The 21,278-nt window shown below is 43.7% G+C and overlaps 1 protein-coding gene across 4 annotated transcripts in view; it reads right to left on the reverse strand.

The window, feature by feature from the left end:
* LOC146081273 (ATP-dependent translocase ABCB1-like) overlaps positions 1–21,278 on the reverse strand; it is a 66,616-nt gene that overhangs the window by 33,298 nt on the left and 12,040 nt on the right. For 3 of the 4 annotated variants that reach the window (XR_014475103.1, XM_083189398.1, XM_083189400.1), the window contains exons 3-12: positions 14,131–14,197; positions 11,677–11,818; positions 11,301–11,361; positions 10,133–10,324; positions 8,675–8,846; positions 6,835–6,959; positions 4,353–4,524; positions 4,161–4,274; positions 3,389–3,499; positions 1,038–1,163 (exon numbers count right to left, since the gene is read on the reverse strand). Coding sequence is in view for 3 of the 4 variants with exons in the window: in XM_083189398.1 (XP_083045524.1) it covers positions 1,038–1,163; positions 3,389–3,499; positions 4,161–4,274; positions 4,353–4,524; positions 6,835–6,959; positions 8,675–8,846; positions 10,133–10,324; positions 11,301–11,361; positions 11,677–11,818; positions 14,131–14,197 (1,282 nt within the window). In the remaining variant the exon portion in view is untranslated. The remainder of the gene's footprint in view (positions 1–1,037; positions 1,164–3,388; positions 3,500–4,160; positions 4,275–4,352; positions 4,525–6,834; positions 6,960–8,674; positions 8,847–10,132; positions 10,325–11,300; positions 11,362–11,676; positions 11,819–14,130; positions 14,198–21,278) is intronic. The other variant, XM_083189399.1, reaches the window with a different exon arrangement.

Raw genomic sequence — 21,278 nt, forward strand, 5'->3', positions numbered from 1 at the left:
ACACCGCAGACCGGAGCCTGCACACGCTAGCCGGCGGCGGGCGCGGACGGGTGAGTACTGTACCCGCCGCGCTCCGTCGCGGCTACGTGTGACACAGGGGTTAAGTGCTCACATTAAGGGGTTACATGCTCATTGCCAGGGGTTACATGCTCATAGCCAGGGGTTAAGTGCTCACATTAAGGGGTTACATGCTCATTGCCAGGGGTTACATGCTCATAGCCAGGGGTTAAGTGCTCACATCCAGGGGTTACATGCTCATTGCCAAGGGTTACTGATCAGTGTGCACCAGCACTTCCAGAATCCGCACTTCCGGGTACCACTGGATGCACTGCCTTCCTTTGACAGATGCTAGATTTCTAGTAGGGCTGCACCCCCCTAGGACCCAGCGCTCCAGGTTGCAGCCTGATCAGCCTATTAGTTTACCAGGACCTGATTGTAGGCCTAGGCAATGGGTTCCCTAAAATATTTGGGTCCTTATTTTCCTTTCTGATGGATTTTTGAACAGTGTTTTTCACTACAAAAGCAAAGAACATTCAATTTACTAGTTACACCAAGTGGAGGACTGCTGTGTTTGTAGCCCACACCACTATGGCCCTTATTCAGATCTGATCGAAGTACAAATTTGTTCTCAAAATGGGCAAAACCATGTGCACTGCAGGTGGGGCAGATGTAACATGTGCAGAGAGAGTTAAATTTGGGTGGGGTGTGTTGAAACTGAAATCTAAATTGCAGTGTAAAAATAATGCAGCCACTATTTACCCTGCACAGAAACAAAATAAATCACACAAATCTAACTCTTTCTGCACATGTTACATCTTCCCCACCTGCAGTGCACATGGTTTTGCCCATTTTGAGAACAAATTTGTACTGTGATCAGATCTGAATAAGGGCCTATAACATGTTATGTATACAGGTAACTCCCACAGCTGTACACCAATTCCTGACAACTATTAATAAAGCACCAGCTACGCAGGAGACTGAATGCAGGCTTGCATTGATTGCATGGAAATACAATGGCAGAATCCATTCCCTCTTACCAGGCCTTCTTTGGGATCGTAGAACCTCTGAATGAGCTGCACTGCTGTACTCTTACCACAACCACTGCTCCCTACCAGAGCCACCGACTGACCACTATGTATCTTCAGATCCAAACCTTTCAAGACCTGTAAAAAAGAACTAAAATGAATGGTGTTATGTACTGCAACCAGCACACGTTCTGGATCTGGGGCATCATCGGTATGGAGGATAAAACGGTAGAATTTGATTTGACTGTGAATTGGCCCAGTTTTTGGGCTGATTATTATTTGGAAGATGGAAAATGTGCAGAGAGATTAAAATTTTCAAGGGGCGTGTAAAAATTAATTTCTAATTGACAGTGCAAAAATAAAGCAGCTCATGATATGTGTTGTGGGCTACAGGCAAAAGCAGACGCTATTTACCCAGCATGTGAAAAAAAATATATTATTTACACCCCTTGGATTGCAACATGGCCTGTGCAGGTGCAAATTTACTAGCTCTTTGCTCCCATTTCAGAATCATCATTTCTGTGCATATTTAGAACATTGCTGTGGACAGATCAGACAGTCTTACCCCCAAAACATCAGCCAACCCCATGACTACATCTTTACTAATCCCTACTCCCGTGAGTGCTCAAACTATATACACAATCCTTCTATTCTCAATAGCACAGGGCCTGGTTTGGAGATGGAGGTAAACCTGATAGATAATGTAGTTATCCAATGGTGGGGCCCCATAGCAAAATCTTGAAAGGACCCCCCCTTCTCCCAGCCTATGTCACTACTATGCCCCTTAGGGTCAGGAGAGTGTTAGGGGGAGAGTGAGAAAAAGAGAGAGAGAGGAACAAGTTGGGAGGGGGGGGGGGAACAAGAGTAGGTAAGAGGGGGAGAGAGAAAAAGAGAGGGATGGTTTTCATGTAAAAGAGGGAAGAGAGATAAAGAGACACTAGGGGTGAGATATAATAGGATGAGAGATTCAGAAAGTGAGAGATTTGGGAAGAAATCTCCCAGTTTTTTTAAAGCGGCAATCATTTACACTGCAAAGCCAGTTTGATTTTGCAGTGTAAATGATTGCCGCTTTAAAAAAAATAAATGGAGATTTCTTCCCAAATCTCTCACTTTCTGAATCTCTCATCCTACTAAATATCACCCACAGTGTCAGGAATAGAGAGAAGAGCAAGAGGGAGAGATTGTTAGGGAGAGAGCGAGCAGGAGAGACACGACTTGATTACAACACAGGGCGGAGGGTGAAAGCATAGATAGACAGACGGATGGGGGGAATGGACGGACAGATAATACGGTTATTAACTGACAAATGGACACACAGGGGGAAATTTACTAAAGGAAATTTGTAAAAAAAATAGGTGTATTTTTATCCAGAAATACACTTATTTTTGACATTTACTATACCAAAAATACGGCAATCCGTATTCGTATTGATGTGCTATCAATATGAATACGAATTGCCGTATTTTCGGGATAGTAAATGTCAAAAATAAGTGTATTTCTGGATACAAATACACCTATTTTTTACAAATTTCCTTTAGTAAATTTCCCCCACAGCACCAAATAGGGCAGGCATGTCCACACTATGGCCCTCCAGCTGTTGTGAAACTACAAGGCCCATCATGTCTTGCCACAGTTTTGCTATTAGGGAATGCTAAAACTATGGCTAGGGCTTAGGCATAAACAGACAGATGGAAGGGGCATAGACGGACAGATGAACAGACAGGGCACCATATGGATAGATGGGGCACAGATGGACAGATGACGGATGGGAGGTGACATTGACGGACAAACGGATGGATAGAGCACCATATGTTGGCATAGATGGATGAATAGGAGTGGGCATAGATGGACTGACATGGTCTCCCTCTCAGTAAGTACACTGCTGGCCCCCAACCCGGTACAGCAACAGTAACAAATGATAAAACAATGAAAAAAAAAATTAGAGGGTGCAGTGGGTTTGCGTTGGGGCCCCCCAAGCCTCTGTGCCCCATAGCAACTGCATCCTCTGCACCCTCTATAGTTACGCCACTGATTCAAAGCTGCACGCAATTTCTGCATCTGCATTCGCCACACACGGTGATTCAGAGTCATACTGTATCTCAGATCTCACACAGGAAGGATGCAGCTGGTGCAAATACACGCTGAGGATGAAGACTACGGTACTTCCACAAGCGTACAGATGTAGAATTCGTGGTCACATAGATGAAGCTGACAATCAGAGATCGAACGGTATTTCCGCATGTGTAAAGCGACCGTAACACTGAATCAGGCTCTTTGCGTACAGTTTTTTATTGGTTGTATTCCTGTAACAGCAGTAATTATTTATTAGTGATGTCACTAGTAGTATGTACGTAATGTCTGACCTGGATATCAGATCTGGATGGGTAACTAAACTTCACGTTTCTGAATTCTATGTCTCCTTTTATCTTCTCAGGTTTATATCCTGCTGTAGAAAAACTGTCAATTTTGGGCTCCTAAAACAATAAAAATGCATAATTAATCATCAACGGAGGATGGCTATTTTATGTAATTTACAGTATATCATGTACATTAGTTACACTGACATGGTGTTGCCTGGTATATATATCCTGTATAAAGAAAGTGGTTTTTATAAAAATTGTATGGGTATGGGTAAAAACTGGACCGGACAAGACCCTGGACCGCCGGACCGGACATCAAACTCTGCATTCCAGAGCTTGTAGCGTCCGTTAGGTGTCCTGTCCGGGGGGGCTTCATGTGACAGCTGTCACCAGGGAGAGGAGGGTGAGAATAAAGCCTCCCTGCATGGTCCGGGCATGTATCATAAACCGGATGGGCCGGACCACACGGAAAGGCTGTAATCTCCCCTTCCCCACAAGACACCCCCCGCACCAGACACTACAAGCTCCAGAATGCAGATTTTGATATCCGGTCCGGCAGTCCGGAGTCTTGTCCGGTCCCAGTTTTTACATAGTCCCAAATTGTAGTATTTACCATTATATATATTGGATTGCAAACCGTGAGGGTACCTGCTTGCACAATGTTAGGAAAGATAACGGGTTTCATGACCAACCTGATCTAAACAACAACACTTCTTCGTAACCGGGCAGAAGCACCAGGCTCTATATAGATAATGCTATCCGATATATAACTTACTGTATCGATAATGCGGAATATTGTATAGGCTGCACCTCGGGCCGTGGCGAAGGCTTCTATGCTGGGGGCAGCATGCCCGAAGCTGAAGGACGCAACAGTAACAGCAAAAAACACCTGGCGAAAAAGAGACATATAAAATGTTCATGAATTTATATTGTCACCCAGAGACATATGAAGAAACTCTGCACTTACTGTTAGAATGTCTCCAACTGAATAGTTGTCATCGATGACCAGGGTGGTCCCATACCAGAAGGCCAGCGCGTACGCTGAGTATATTGTTAGGAAGGAGAACCCAATGGATACATTTGTTGTGATCGCCTTTTTGATTCCTATTATCTTTGCATCCTCTAAGTTCCTTTCATACCTGTGGACATGGGATGGTCTTTAGAAAGGTAGTTTAAACAAATACTGTAAACAGATTCATATTCCAGAATCCAACGTCCCTGGCACTTGGCTAACTCCAGTAAGAGATTATTCCGCATTGGGCTTTGGATTGGAGTCTCTGGCTTTAGGGTGTTTATAATGGCGGCTTACAGAATCTTCCAAACTAAGTTTAAAGATTACAGGGAGCTGTAGATCCAAACTGGAGCAAAACATGCCCACCAGCAGAAATGGTAATAATTAGGGATCTCCAGCCGTATCCTAATGGAAACTATTGTCACAGTAGTCTATAGCCTCTGATAGCCACTGTACAGCCTTCTATAGCAATTCTGTAGCCTTCTATAGCCACTGTACAGCATTCTATAGCCACTGTATATCCTATAGCCACTGTATATCCTTCTATAGCCACTGTACAGCCTTCTATAGCAATTCTGTAGCCTTCTATAGCAACTGTACAGCATTCTATAGCCACTGTATATCCTATAGCCACTGTATATCCTTCTATAGCCACTGTACAGCATTCTATAGCCACTGTATATCCTTCTATAGCCACTGTATATCCTTCTATAGCCACTGTACAGCCTTCTATAGTCACTGTATATCCTTCTATAGCCACTGTATATCCTTCCATAGTCACTGTACAGCCTTCTATAGCCACTGTATATCCTATAGCCACTGTATAGCCTTCTATAGCCACTGTACAGCATTCTATAGCCACTGTATATCCTATAGCCACTGTATAGCCTTCTATAGCCACTGTACAGCCTTCTATAGCCACTGTGTATCCTATAGCCACTGTATATCCTTCTATAGCCACTGTACAGCCTTCTATAGTCACTGTATATCCTTCTATAGCCACTGTATATCCTTCTATAGCCACTGTACAGCCTTCTATAGTCACTGTATATCCTATAGCCACTGTATATCCTATAGCCACTATATATCCTTCCATAGCCACTGTATATCCTATAGCCACTGTATATCCTTCCATAGCCACTGTATATCCTTCTATAGCCACTGTACAGCCTTCTATAGTCACTGTATATCCTTCTATAGCCACTGTATAGCCTTCTATAGTCACTGTATATCCTTCTATAGCCACTGTATATCCTATAGCCACTGTACAGCCTTCTATAGCCACTGTACAGCCTTCTATAGTCACTGTATATCCTTCTATAGCCACTGTATATCCTTCTATAGCCACTGTACAGCCTTCTATAGCCACTGTACAGCCTTGTATAGTCACTGTATATCCTTCTATAGCCACTGTATATCCTATAGCCACTGTATATCCTATAGCCACTGTATATCCTATTGCCACTGTATATCCTTCCATAGCCACTGTACAGCCTTCTATAGTCACTGTATATCCTTCTATAGCCACTGTATATCCTATAGCCACTGTATATCCTTCTATAGTCACTGTATATCCTTCTATAGCCACTGTACAGACAACATAGCCATATATAGCTGTTCTATGGCCTTCTATAGCCACTCTGTAGCCTGCTCTAGCCACTGTACAACCTTCTATAGTCACTGTCCAGCCTTCTACAGTCTTATATAGCCATTCTACAGCCTTTGATAGCCACTCTGTAGCCTTCTATAGACACTCTGTATCCTTCTATAGCCACTACTGTATATATCATTCTATAGCCATTGTATATCATTGAATTTCTAAAGCCACTGTATAGTCTCATATAGCCATTCTGCAGCCTTTGGTAGCCCATCACAACGGATCACATGCGTCCCTGCCGCCGGGAAGGTCCCAGCGGCTCGCAGGCTGTTGGGTGTCCGTACACTGCTGCGAGACTTCGCAGCAGTGTATGGGCACCTTAAAGCATTCTATAGCCACTAGCCTTTGAAAGCCACACTGATGCCTTTTATAGCCACTCTTTAGCTTGTATAAAAACTGGATGTTTTATTATTGCCACTCGATAGCCTTCAATAGCCACCATATAGTTTACAATAGCCACCCTATAGCTTTCTATAACCACTCAGTTGCCTTCTATAGCCACTATATACTGTAGCTTACTACAGCCACTATATATCTTACTATAGCCACTCTGTAGTCTTTTAATCCCACAATATAGATTACTACAGCCACTCAATAATCTTCTATGTCCACTCTACAGCCTTCTATAGGTACTCTACAGCCTTTTACAGGCTGGTAAGTAGGATAGACAATAACTATGTTGACAGTGACAATATCAGTACTGTGATACATGGTCCAGCATGGTGACCAGGGTAAATGATTTTGATGACAATGAAATGATGATCATGATTTCATATTCACCTTTCTATTTCTTTGTTTTGTCCTCCGAAAGCAATGACAGTGCGAATGGCTGCGAGGACCTCCTCGGCCACTGCCCCAGCTTTGGCATAAGCTTTCAGCTCCTGGCTGGTGAATGCTGCCAATATCTGTGGATGTAAAATCAGTATCTCATTCAGCCCTGCACAAAACCCACTCTTGCATCACAGTCTGCAGGTCATTCCTCCAACCAACATAAATGTGCCAAGCTATGGCAGCTAAGTGACAGTCCCCGGTTCTGTTCTGAAACTTCTGGGCCATGTAGAGCTGGACTGCAGGAGAAGAGGCGTGCGGGAGATATCGCCTATATGTGTTCCTCAAAGATTTCCCAGAAATACAGCACTACTAGTATATAGGTCAGGTGTATACAAGAAGAAACTGGTGGGGGTATTTATGCCCTGGTCTCTCTAGGGGTCTGCCAATGTAGTGAAGGAGTAGCCACATCAACCCACAATGCCATGACCATTCACCCCATGTTGCCATAAACACAGGAGCATTGTCCTTGATGAGAGAGTAGTCTCGATACGTCCTGTGGTCAAGTACCAGAAGTACCCAGTTGACATATATATATATGGGCGGTGGTGATAAAGTATCAGCCAATCAGCACTTGACTGTCAAGTTACAGGGCAGTAGCGCACGCAGGGGGGGTTTCTGAGTACCCAGAAACCCCCCCAGGAGTCTAAGGACCCTAGGCTGAAAGCTGAGGGTCCCCTCTTTCCATGGGTACACGAATTTTAAAAATCGGCCCTTGGGAACTGGAGATATCTGACTTCAAAGCAGTGGTCCCCATCCAAGCCTGTTAATTGCTATTCCCAGTCAGATGTTTCAGGTTCTTTCTGACAGAGTTTTTCTGAAGATATATTCCAAAAGCTGAGACTCTTCCCCTTTGATTGACACTAGTAGCTTGTCTCTACTGTTCCCAGAACCAGAGATATCTGCCTTCCAGCAGCTGGTTACTGCTCCAGCTCCACACACCTGGTATGTAGTTTTATATACTTGTTGGCAGATTGTTTTGCCTCCTGAACTCTGATCCCCTAGTCCCCAACACCATTTGGTAGGTGGGATTCTCTAGTTTTTAATTCCATTAAAATCTAAGAAATCTATTTCTGGGAACTGGAGATATCTGCAGTCAAGCAAGCTGTCCTCCCACCAGAAAATTATGAATAATAAGCCCACTCCACTATACACCCCTCCTCTGCGTATTAAACATGTGTGTGTGTGTGTGTGTGTATATTATTATTTATATACATTTGGTCTATCTATAATACTTTAACTGATGCGGCATATACTGTGTCACCTAAGTGTCCATCTCCGTGCTTTGCTCCGCCCCTCTGGAAACCCCCTTCTGAAAATCCTGCGTTTGCCACTGGGTGGGGTTGAAAAATGACAGAAGCTGATTGGCTGGTGCATTACCACCTTCCACTTTCTCACTTCACCGGGCTTAGTACATCTGCCCCATAGTGCGCAATGTCTTTGATAGGATTTTTATGTGTAAATCCCAGCATGCAGTACCTCCTTGTACAGTGGGCTGGAATCTGTAGTTCAGCAATATATGAACGTTCACTACACTTTCATTTATTTATTTTATTCACCACTACATTTTTTTTTATTAATATCTACTTCCTGTCAATGGGAGAGATGCAGCAAGCATTGAAGAGAGATAAAGAGAAGAGAGGTAAAGTCCCAAAGAATCAGCTTCTGGCATTTTTCGAACACAAACTGCAAAATGGCAGTTAGACACTGATTGGTTGGTACTTTATTTACACTCTTCTCTCTCTCTCTCTCTCTCTCTCTCTCTCTCTCTCTCTCTAAGTAGCTCACATACCTTTGACCAGAGTGCAGCGGCGAGCCCCATGATTGGGCTGATAGCCAAAATAACAAGGGTCAGCTTCCAGCCCTTCACAAACGCAACGATAAACCCGGCCACGAAAGTAGCTAAGTACTGAAACAGCATAGCGATCTTGTCACCGATGCCCTCATTAATCTTGGAGATATCTCTAAATATAAGAATATAGTGTTTCATTCATTATTTTTTTAGCTAATCATTCCAAACCAAGTTATTAATTCATAAGGATGCCATAGAATCCCTTTGTACCAGGACAGGTTCTGTGGCTGAATAAAAGCAGGTGAAATGCAGGCTTGGAGTCAGAACCTGTGTAATTCATGAGTGTCCCATTGTGGCAGGGACAGGATAAGTCCACATGATGTGAATGTGAACTATCCGGACCAGGTTTTAGAGCAGCAGCAGGGTGATTAGATCCAGTCCAGATTTTCCCAAAAAGGTGATCAAGGTTTCTCTGATTAGCAGCACCTGTGGCTTTCTTTAAAATTTGTCCAGGGCAGGGCAGGGCAGAGGGTAATGGCTCCTGGTGGTGGAATAGAAACCCAGGTGATAGGCTGGGGGTGTGGGCTATGATAGGGCCATTGGAAGCTGTGAGGAGTTTGTTGAACTGTGCTGCTGTACTGTAACCCTGTGAACATACTGGAATGCTGTTGCCTGCTACAAATATAAAGAATCAGACTGCACCTGTGTCCAGTGTATCCGATTCCTTGTCACACAGTTTAAAGGGATAGTATGGTAAGTCTATATATTCATAATCAAACAAATGACTTATGTCTGATGCATATTTGTTTACATGAAGGTCAACATCTACGACGTAGTATTAAAATCAATGATAAAAGCTGGATAGCTCTTGGTAACTTTGGATTCACTTATGTCTACATATGACAGTGCTGGATATCAGGGCCATAGAAGGGCACTTCTACTCCCACTGTCACCCCACTTCCCATAAAATATGTGACATCATGCTGAGGGAGGAGCCAGATAGAGGCCATGCCTCCGAGCACCTCTCCAGGGTGCAGGGCACCATTCCAGGCACCCAACAAGCTGTAGAAGAGTACCACTGAGGCAGGGGCAATACTGCGCCATCTTATCTCCTTTGCGCTCTGGGTGGCTGCACCGGTCACAGTTATATCCAGCATTTGGCAGAGAAGGTCTGTGTGTGTAGTGGCAGTCAGCTCATTCATTGCGGACACATAAATTATACAGGTTCTGCGGCTCCCTGCATTCCTTCTGCACCTTGCCTGCATTTATCCACCGATCCTGTGCAATTCATGAGTTTTCAGTGACTGAACCGGTGAGGTGGCCACCCTGGCAATGGAGGCTGAGTGGTAACATTTTCACAATATGTCTTGATAAGAAATAACAGGCCCCACTGTCATAAATAGAGCTCTTAATGTTTCATGGGTAACCCGAAATCGTTCTGCAAAATGGTGTACTCACTCCGTCAGCCTCGTGTTCAGTTCTCCGGAATCATTGACATCAAACCAACTGATTTCCTGCCTCAGCACCGCATGGAAAAAATTCTGCCGGATCTTCTTTATCTGCCGGCCAGCGGCCAGAGTCCACAGGGATATCTGAACGTAGGCACAGAGGAAAGAGATACATCCCAGGCCAGTGTAGTAATAGGAGAACCTGCGGAAAGAGAATAAAGACGACATCTCGTCACCTCTGAGGATGCCGACGGCAGCTCTACTCTGTTCTTCCCAAATATAATGACTTAATATTATTACATATGGCACTGCTGATTCCATAGACAGTACACTGGACCACTATGTATATTAGATCAAACAGGAATGATATAGTAGCAATACTCAGTGACTGTAGAACAAGGAACTTTGGTGATTAAGGAATCCTGGGACATAGGGGGTGATTCTGGTCTGGTCGCTATGCTACCGATGTTTTCTACCTGTACATGCGCATAGTCACTTATCTGCACTGCGGGCTGCGGCCACCCTCTGAGACTTGCATAGTCTCCATGGCACTCGCACCGGGGGGAGGAGGGACATGCAGGAGGCGGGTGACGCTATGAGGCTGGCCAAAGCAGCTAACTAACGCTGCTTTGCGTGCCAACCAGAATGAGGGCCATAATCTCAATGTGGCCAGGACCCCTCTACATCCTGTCTCTGATTGTTTAGAACATCACACCATATTTACCAAATTTTTTGTCTCCTCTGGGAGGGTTATGGTAGAGATGACAGACAATGTCTAGTTTGACAGTCACTAGGTCGACACCTAAGTATGATTGACATACTCTTGGTTGACATTGACAAAAGGTGGACGCAAAGTTTAGCAGAAGCGACTAAAGCTATTGCTAGGCGGCAGCAGCCTCCCTGCACCACCACAGTCCAGCAAGCAGGCAATTGGTACCTGCTCAAACCCCCCCCCCCCCTTATTTGCGTCTGCGGCAATTAATACGTTCTAACACACGCCCTCACGTCACTTTTCTTGCTCATAAGGTAAACCAAGAGCATACGTGTATATTACTGTTCAAGGGCTGGACCATCTTGAGTCTCAGCACACATCGAAAATTACTTTCTATCTATCTTGATTTAATTGTTCCTCCCATGAGATAGGAGAGATCAGTGTCAGGTATTTCAATTTTACTTACGTGGTCATTTGCTCCTGCAGGGGGTCTGTTGCATTTGCTTTTGTTTCTGTTGATCCATCATCTGAGAAAAGATTGTTACATTTTCAGCAATTGCGAGGCAAAAGGTGAAGGAATTTTTTTTTTACAGGTGGACTACAAATGCCTTACTGAATTTATTGTTACGATTTACTGTATATGATTATATTATTGGTATGGCGATATTATTTATATGTTGATTTTATTGGTGTTTATTGGTGCTCCTCACCTCTATGGTATTCTATTTACGGTGATACATACTATTGGTATGGTGACATTTTTTATATAGTGATGTTATTATCGGCATGGTGATATTATAAAAAATAATAATTTTGAAATATGTCATTTTAAACGTACTTACTTGTTTCTTTGCTCTCAGAAACAAAACTGTTTGTCATACTCCCAAACACAAGCATGAGTAGGGGGAGGCAGGCGCCGTGGATCACCGCTGCTACCGTTCCCACCAGCATCAGCAGCCAGTCCGTAGCTTCAGAGTATCGAAACTGGAAAACACACATAGAAAGCATCACCCAACGTAAGGCCAGAAGCCCATAGCAACCCTGCCTCATCTGTCTCTGCAATCTGCACCGTATTCAGTCGATGGATCGACGATGTCTAGATCAAAAATCACATGGTCGACCACTAATGGTGCACGACGGGAATGTGGTTGACAGTGACAAGTTTGACAAGAGTTTAAGGTTCAAGTGATTTGCAGACATGACACACCTCATCCTATAGACCAGTGATTTTCAACCTTTTTACCTTGTGGCACACTAAATAAGATTTTAAAATTGCCAAGGCACACCATGAGATCCCCACAGGGAAAAAACACATTGGTCCCCACAGGAATAAAACCAAACCTATTGGCTCCCATATAAAAAAACAATCACACTGGTCCCCACAGGTAACAAAAATAAAATACATTGGCCCTTTACATGAAAAGAAGAGACCAGTAAATAACAGTTGAATTGATGGTCGCTGTAAACTTTTTTTGGGCATCTCTAGATCTGAGGGCACACTTGAGAACAGTTCAAGGCACAGTAGTGTGCCACGGCACAGTGGTTAAAAAGCACTGCTATAGAAGGTTTATCTAGAGGGTGAGATTTAATAGGATGAGAGATTCAGAAAGTGAAAGATTTGGTGAGAAATCTCCAGTTTTTTTAAAACGGCAATCATTCACACTTCAAAATCAAACTGGTTTTGCAGTGTAAAGGATTGCCGCTTTAAAAAAACTGGAGATTTCTCACCAAATCTCTCACTTTCTGAATCTCTCATCCTATTAAATCTCACCCGTGGTTCCCAACCCTGGTCCTCAAGGCACACCAACAGTGCATGTTTTCCAGGTCTCTACACAGAATCACAAGTGACATAATTAAAAATGTGTCTGAATAATGAGTGCACCTGCTGGGTGACCTGGAAAACGTGTACTGTTGGGGGTACTTGAGGACCAGGGTTGGGAACCACTGACCTAGAGGGACAAATATAATAGACTCCAATTTGCTGGCCCTGGCAATATTTGGGCATTTAGCCACTACATTTAAATCAAGACCAAGTGGTTTCTGTCTTACTAATTAAACCCAATAGCATCCTTGCGATCAGTTAACCCCCTCCCCTCCTGATTGGGAACCCGCTTCTGAGCACAGCTGCGAATGGCATCCCATCCGTGAAGAGGGTGAAATCCTTTCGTAATCACTCACCAACTAAAGGAACCCCCATCGTGTGCAGCGTTGTGATCGCCATGGAGAGATCGGGGCGTTGATGACATTAGTGGCCTTCCGTCCCAACGGCGGGGCCGCCAGTGTTTTTGTGCGGCCCTCCCAGGCTGGCTGTAATTCAGTCAGCATACGGCCTGTAGTCACAAGCTGTCGCTGGCTGTTGCCACGCGGAGGGCTCGTACATGCGTACTGCGGACCGTGAGCATGCATGGTCCTCTCAAAATCACCAGGGTGCGATCAGGACATAATCAGCTCCTTAGTTACCCCTGCCATACTCAGCTGTACTCCTTGTACTCCAATTATCACAGAACGTCCACATTAAATGAGTCTAAAGGTGCGTACACACGTACAGATTTTTCTGTCTGATCTATCTGGTGGGAACAAAAACCTGGAAATGTATGGGAGCAAATGACAATCAAAAAATGGTTCCCAAACACTTGAAAAACAGACAGTGATCAGTCAGACAAATTGTTTAAATCATTCCGATATAACAAATTTATCAAAGCATATATTTTTTTCTGTTTTCCTGCATTTGGGTGGAAATTTTTGATTGTCATATGCTCCCATACATTTCCAGGTTTTTGTTCCCACCATATAGATCAGACAGAAAAATCTGTACGTGTGTACGCACCTATACTGCGCAAATCTAGATATGTGACATCACAAAAGAGGAGTTGCGAAGCTGATTTGCACTTTGTGATTCATGATACCTTTTATGCATGTTGTCGCTAATACTCAGGGCTATTTTTCAGCAGGCTCCAGCAGGAACTGAGGCCCTTATTCTAGTTCACTCTTTCTGACAAAATATTTCTTAGATGGACAAAACCATGTGCACTGCAGGTGAGGCAGGTGTAAAACCCCACCCAAATCTAATTATCTCTGCACAAGTAACACCTGCCTCACCTGCAGTGCACATGGTTTTGTCCATCTAAGAAATATTTTGTCAGAAAGAGTGAACTAGAATAAGGGCCTCAGTTCCTGCTGGAGCCTACTGAAAAATATCCCTGCTAATACTATGGTGTGCCTTACTACGTTACTTTCATGCCGTAGGAATATCAATAAGGAGAATATGGCAGCTTCAGGCGTTCTCTGCTCCTTACCATGGCAAATGGGCTGATCTTTGCGGCTTTTTCTTTTTTCTCTTTTTTGGTGAACAACTTTTTTGCTCTAAAAGGAGAACATTGTAAATAAAGTATTTTTTTTTATTGAATGTTATGATTGGATTAATAAGACATTTCTACATTGAATTTAAAGTAAATATAACAATCTGATGGTTTGGATTTGGTTTATTCTGGAGATTGGATTTTTTAGCTTACTCTTTCTTCTTTTTGGTTTTGGCGTCCCTCCTCCCAAAATTCCCCGCCCCCAATCTGCACGTTCTTCCATGCAGACTGTTACCCAGTTCAGGAGTGAAAACAGAACTTTGTGGGGTCCATAGCAACATAATAAGGGGGCCCCTGTCCGAATGCTTATAGAGAGACACACCTGTCCACATTAGTTATTATATTAATGCTCCATAACAGAGCCCTAGTTCATTCATTATGAACCATATTAGTGCCATAGTTAATATTATTGCCCATAGTAATGACCTAGTTTATTTTACAAACCACTGTCAGTATACATTATGCCAACCAGTTTCCCATAATTCACATTATGACATACAGTGTCCCCAGCTCATATTATGCCCCATTACAATGTTCCCTGTTCAAACTTTGCCACATTAAAAAGGACCCAGTTCTAATTATGTAACATTATAGTGCCCTCCAGTGAATTTTGTGTAACATTACAGTGACCTTATTTAAAAGGATGCCATGTTTCACTGCCCTCTTTCGATTGTAATATCCACTACACACTCCTCTCACTGAATAGTCACACAATTCAGGCCAATTACTTCACCGGCCAATCTGGGAAATTGGTATGCAACTATCTAATGTGGGTCCAGGCCCCCCTGAACCCCCCTGAACCTCTGGTCCCTATAGAAATGGCACCCATTGTAGTTACACCCCAGATCCAGTACACAATCATTACACGCGATTACTGTTTGGTGGTCCAGTAGTGGAGATTGAGGTCAAAGTGTGGGGAAAAGTTTCCATCATCAAGACCCCATCCACTGCTGCTAGATGACGCAATCCCACTCTATACCCATTCTATTGTTTGTTTGTCACTATTTCTCAATCCAGAAATGGGAACAGTTGACTAGTTTATATTTTTTTTTACAAACTGTTGTCTTTGTATGCTATTACTTTTGGATGGAATACATACACCATTTGTTACTGTTGGAGTGGTGTTGAGATGGTCTCCTTTGGAGGGCAGTTTAAAGAAACAAAGATACTTTTTGGTTAACATAGGGCCTCTTACTGAGGTGAGTAGCCCTCTAAGGGGAATCTCTAAAGTGTGTATCTAATTGATGCCTTAGAGAAGATAAGGGAATTCATCTACCACTAAAAGAAACCTTTATGTGCACATATGGACCTCTTAGAAGGTCAGTGTTAGATACCTACCCTTGGGTTCTGATGATTTAATTTACCAGAGCATATTAATGCAACATCTCCACCCGTTCTTTTGTTTCATTTTGAGATTAATATCAGTTAATGAAAAGGAAAAGGAGTTGGATGAAGAAGTTCAGTCCTCAACTCTACACAAAAGGACAGTGCTTCTGGGTCTATTCATTTGTATTATTAAAGAGGTATGACCTCATTAGGCCTTGCCTCATGCCCCATCCCTCTGCATGCTGTCCAAGCAGATCACCAGGAGGTGGAGATGTGCGGCCATTCCCCATTTGCCAGAAGTTCGGCCAGGATTTACCAGAGATTACTTTCCTAAGCAGCAAAACCAAGATTTGATTGGAGGCATAGTGGTATCCATGGTGAATGCAGTGTGCACCAGGGGGCACACACAACACCCCCACTGAATATATGCTAGGAAAATAGCGCAGGTGGCATGATCCGCTACATACGAGCAATGGTAAAATTCTGCAGAAAATGGCCTCACTGCCGTTTTTCCGTGATGGGCATATGCAAATTAGAAAAAACAAACTGCCAAAGTCTACATGGAGTGTGCACAGTACAGGAGGGGGGTACTATGTACTATCCCCTGGAGACTACACACCGGACCCTTCCTTTCATGAGACGCCCCTGGTTGAATGCAGTGCGAGAGATCTTTCCACACCCGCACACCATCATACTGTAATCCCATGTACAGTGAACATCATACTGTAATCCCATGTACAGTGAACATCATACTGTAATCCCATGTACAGTGAACATCATACTGTAATCCCATGTACAGTGAACATCATACTGTAATCCCATGTACAGTGAACATCATACTGTAATCCCATGTACAGTGATCATACTGTAATCCCATGTACAGTGAACATCATACTGTAATCCCATGTACAGTAAACATCATACTGTAATCCCATGTACAGTGAACATCATACTGTAATCCCATGTACAGTAAACATCATACTGTAATCCCATGTACAGTAAACATCACACTGTAATCCCATGTACAGTAAACATCACACTGTAATCCCATGTACAGTAAACATCATACTGTAATCCCATGTACAGTAAACATCATACTGTAATCCCATGTACAGTGAACATCATACTGTAATCCCATGTACAGTGAACATCATACTGTAATCCCATGTACAGTGAACATCATACTGTAATCCCATGTACAGTGAACATCATACTGTAATCCCATGTACAGTGAACATCATACTGTAATCCCATGTACAGTGAACATCATACTGTAATCCCATGTACAGTGAACATCATACTGTAATCCCATGTACAGTGAACATCATACTGTAATCCCATGTACAGTAATCATCATACATCATACAGTGAACATCATACTGTAATCCCATGTACAGTGATCATACTGTAATCCCCTGTACAGTGAACATCATACTGTAATCCCATGTACAGTGATCATACTGTAATCCCATGTACAGTAAACATCATACTGTAATCCCATGTACAGTAAACATCATACTGTAATCCCATGTACAGTGAACATCATACTGTAATCCCATGTACAGTGAACATCATACTGTAATCCCATGTACAGTGAACATCATACTGTAATCCCATGTACAGTAAACATCATACTGTAATCCCATGTACAGTGAACATCATACTGTAATCCCATGTACAGTGAACATCATACTGTAATCCCATGTACAGTGATCATACTGTAATCCCATGTACAGTAAACATCACACTGTAATCCCATGTACAGTGAACATCATACTGTAATCCCATGTACAGTGAACATCATACTGTAATCCCATGTACAGTGATCATACTGTAATCCCATGTACAGTGAACATCATACTGTAATCCCATGTACAGTGAACATCATACTGTAATCCCATGTACAGTGAACATCATACTGTAATCCCATGTACAGTGAACATCATACTGTAATCCCATGTACAGTAATCATCATACATCATACAGTGAACATCATACTGTAATCCCATGTACAGTGAACATCATACTGTAATCCCATGTACAGTGAACATCATATTGTAATCCCAAGTACAGTGAACATCACACTGTAATCCCATGTACAGTGAACATCATACTGTAATCCCATGTACAGTGAACATCATACTGTAATCCCATGTACAGTAATCATCATACATCATACAGTGAACATCATACTGTAATCCCATGTACAGTAATCATCATACATCATACAGTGAACATCATACTGTAATCCCATGTACAGTGAACATCACACTGTAATCCCATGTACAGTGAACATCATACTGTAATCCCATGTACAGTGAACATCATACTGTAATCCCATGTACAGTGAACATCATACTGTAATCCCATGTACAGTGAACATCACACTGTAATCCCATGTACAGTGAACATTTTTTATACCTCAATAAAAACTGAATTTAAGAAACAATATAGAAAGAGGAAGAAGATGAACTTCTCAACGTCTGAGCTAGTTTTAAAGTCTCCATAGGTCTGCAGAAAACACAAACTAAGAGCTGTGACACCCACTTGTGTAGACACTTTTGTTTTATTGGCTTCTGGTGTGGCAAGAGGTTACTATACAGGATGTAATCTGCGGTGCAATGATTAAGCACAGAGAGTAAAGGTACCATGATAGGTATGGATTATAGGGTTGACTCAATGAAGGCATACAAACTTTAGGTGGACCACTGAAAGTCGACAAGGGCCTAGTTCCACTCGGGAAATAAGTTGACATGGCTATTGTCGACAGGGTGGGAAGGTCGACAATGGGAAGTTTGACAGACAAAGGGTCAACATGAGTTTTTAAATTTTTTTTGTCCCAAATGTCGACCTAGTGACCTTATCCCCACTGATGAGGTGACTCTTCTCATAACACTATCAACTGTTTTCCTGTACTGTTCTCTTCTATGTGTGTTATGCTAACAAGCAATAATGGGAAGAACATGTGGCTTATCTGTAATGGGTGCAGGGTCCATAAACCAAGGGGGTCCCTGCATCGCACATCCTGCACAGACCTACTGTAGGTACCAGAGGAGCCATCTTTCTGGTGGTATCTTAGGAAAATGTTTGGCAAGTACTGTAATATGCAACACTCAGGAGACATCAGGTACCGATTGCCCATCTCATCCTGTGGGAAGATCCACAGTGGTCTGACCTGGCGACCATCGATACCGGTTCGGGTTGCTGGCTTAGGCCAAGAGGGAGGGAGGGACTGCAGGTGGATGGCATGCAGGGGTAGGGAACAGGGATGCTGCATTGAGCGGCATGGAACTGGTTTTGATCTAGCAGATCGAAGCAGAAATAGACTTGCCTGCCAAGTATCTTTCTGCTTCTGATCCCAATGCCGCAGGGCACTAACACTGTTCGATTCAGAGTCATTTTCAATTCGATTTGGACTTTATAATCAGAATCGAATAAAAAACACTGAATAGAACCGTATGTGTGCACAGCAATGTGTTCACCAGCCAGCACAAAGTACGGAATCATGACGGTGATAATTTTTCATTGGTGCATCTTGATCCCTCTCATTACCGCCGCTGGTGTGATATACTGTACTCACATGACTTGTCCGGAGCAGGCGTCACTTGGACAGCTGTGTAGGGTCCAGGGGATGTTTCTGAACTATCGTTATGGGGGATATGTAGGAGTGTAAAATTTGACAACTTTAGAAGTTTCCCATAGCAACAGATCTGCTTTTCGTTGTTTTATAGAATGTACTAGATAAATTATAGCTAAAATTGGTTGCTATGGGGAGTAGAGAGGCGTGGCCACGGACGAGCAGGAGTGAGGAGTATGGTCGCAGCTCCCCTGGCTACATATCCTTAAGAAAAATGCGTGCACAGCGAGCCTGCTTACCCGTCTAAGTCTCCGGCAGAGTGGAGGGAGTGATACCGCTGGGACTTGCTGGATGGAGGCACAGCCGAGACCAACATATTATACAGTTTGAGCTGCCCTAGCCCTGGAAGAGGAGTCCGGCAGCCGGAACATAGTACGGTGTGCTTTGCGGAGGGGAGCGCTTTTCCCGTGCACACTTCCGGGAGAGTGTGGGGAAGTGACGCGGTGTGGAGGCGCTGGAACGGAGACCTGGCTACAGGAGATAGCAGGCACACAGTGTGATTGTCTCCCCCTCCGCCTACCAGCAGAACCAAACGGCCGCTCCATCACCCAAGCGTGCACCGCTGTAAGCAGAGCTGGAGGCTATATAAAATATAAAAAAAAAAAAAAAAGTAACTGTGTGACGGAGACGCAGGCACAGTTAGAAGCCGGTTTATGAGCAGTCCCCCCAGCTCATTAACAGCACCTAGCAATAGCGACACTTCCCAGCAGAGACTTGGACAGGGAGTGTGGTGGCGCTCAGGGCACCCAGAGACGCTGACTTGTATCCAGCCTTTTTCCTGTGAGTGGCAGCTGCAGAGGAGAAGTGCTGGCAGCTAGAAATCGGCAGCCTGAACATACAGTGCTGAGTGAAGCACCAACAACGGCCCGAAAGCGCCGGGATAAAGGCACAGATACTGGGAACGCCGGTATACACAGCCCACGGCAACCAGCAGAAACTGAAGTGTGAATACCTGCTCGGGCTCCCACGGGGAAAATTGTCTTTCAAACCGTCTAAGACAGTTGCTGTGCCGTAGGAAGGTGTGGGCGTCTGGACAGTGACAACAGCAGCTGGCATCAGTGAAACTGTGAAACTCCGCGGTTGCAGAAAGGGGTGAGTGAAACCGGCTTATAAAAAAAAAAAAAAAAGTGCCTAATAACTGATGTGGATAGACTGTGTAGCTCTGTAAGGAAAAAAAAAATTCAGGTGAACTTTCCCGCATTAAGGCCCATCATAGGTGGGTTGTTTGTCCGGTGCCCACGTGCCACTTCCCTTGTGGGAAGGAATTGACTTTCTTTAACAAAAGCTGGGAGACTGTATTAAGCACTGAGCATAATGGGGAAGACAGGCAACACAGCTGCGGCAGCACGCCTGGAAAAATATGCAAGGTCCCAAGCAGGGAATTCATCACAGTCAAATGTTACCACTCCTCAAACCACCCCTGCTAAAGGATCAAATCCCGTTATAACCCCTGCTATTACCTCAGATATAACATTGCAACAGATACTCGACGCAATCAGTAGCAGTGAGACTAGACTGCTTGAGAAAATTAATGATGTACAGGTGGATATTGCACAGATAAAGCAGGATGTCAAATCCGTGAAAGAGAGAATTAAAGAGGCGGAAAATCGTGTCTCTAATCTGGAGGACTCTAACACTAAAATGTTAAAATCAATGGACATAATGGCCGGGCAAATCAGGGATATAAACCTGAAATTGTCCGACGTGGAAGGAAGGCTACGTCGGAACAATGTGAGGTTGGTGGGCCTCCCCGAGAGAGAGGAGGGCAACGAGGTGCCGAAATTCGTGGAACAATTATTGAGGGAGAACTACAGTGCCTCTTCCTTCTCGGGTCAATTTGCGGTCGAAAGAGCGCATAGAGTACCAACTAAACCTTTGCCACCAGGGGCTCCACCCCGTACTCTTATATTTAAAATGCTTAATTTTCAAGACTGGGACACAATCCTGCGCCTTTCAAGGGTAAAAGGTCCCATGGACTATAAAGGTGTAAAACTGGCAGTATTCCCAGACTTTTCTATCGAGGTGCAGAAGAGCAGGGCAAAATATGCAGATGTTAAAAAACGCCTAAGGTCCCTGGACATAAAATACTCCATGCAGTTCCCGGCCAAACTGAGAGTCATTA

The sequence above is a fragment of the Crinia signifera genome, chromosome 5, assembly GCF_055691185.1.
Source record: "Crinia signifera chromosome 5, ASM5569118v1, whole genome shotgun sequence".
NCBI lineage: Eukaryota > Metazoa > Chordata > Amphibia > Anura > Myobatrachidae > Crinia > Crinia signifera.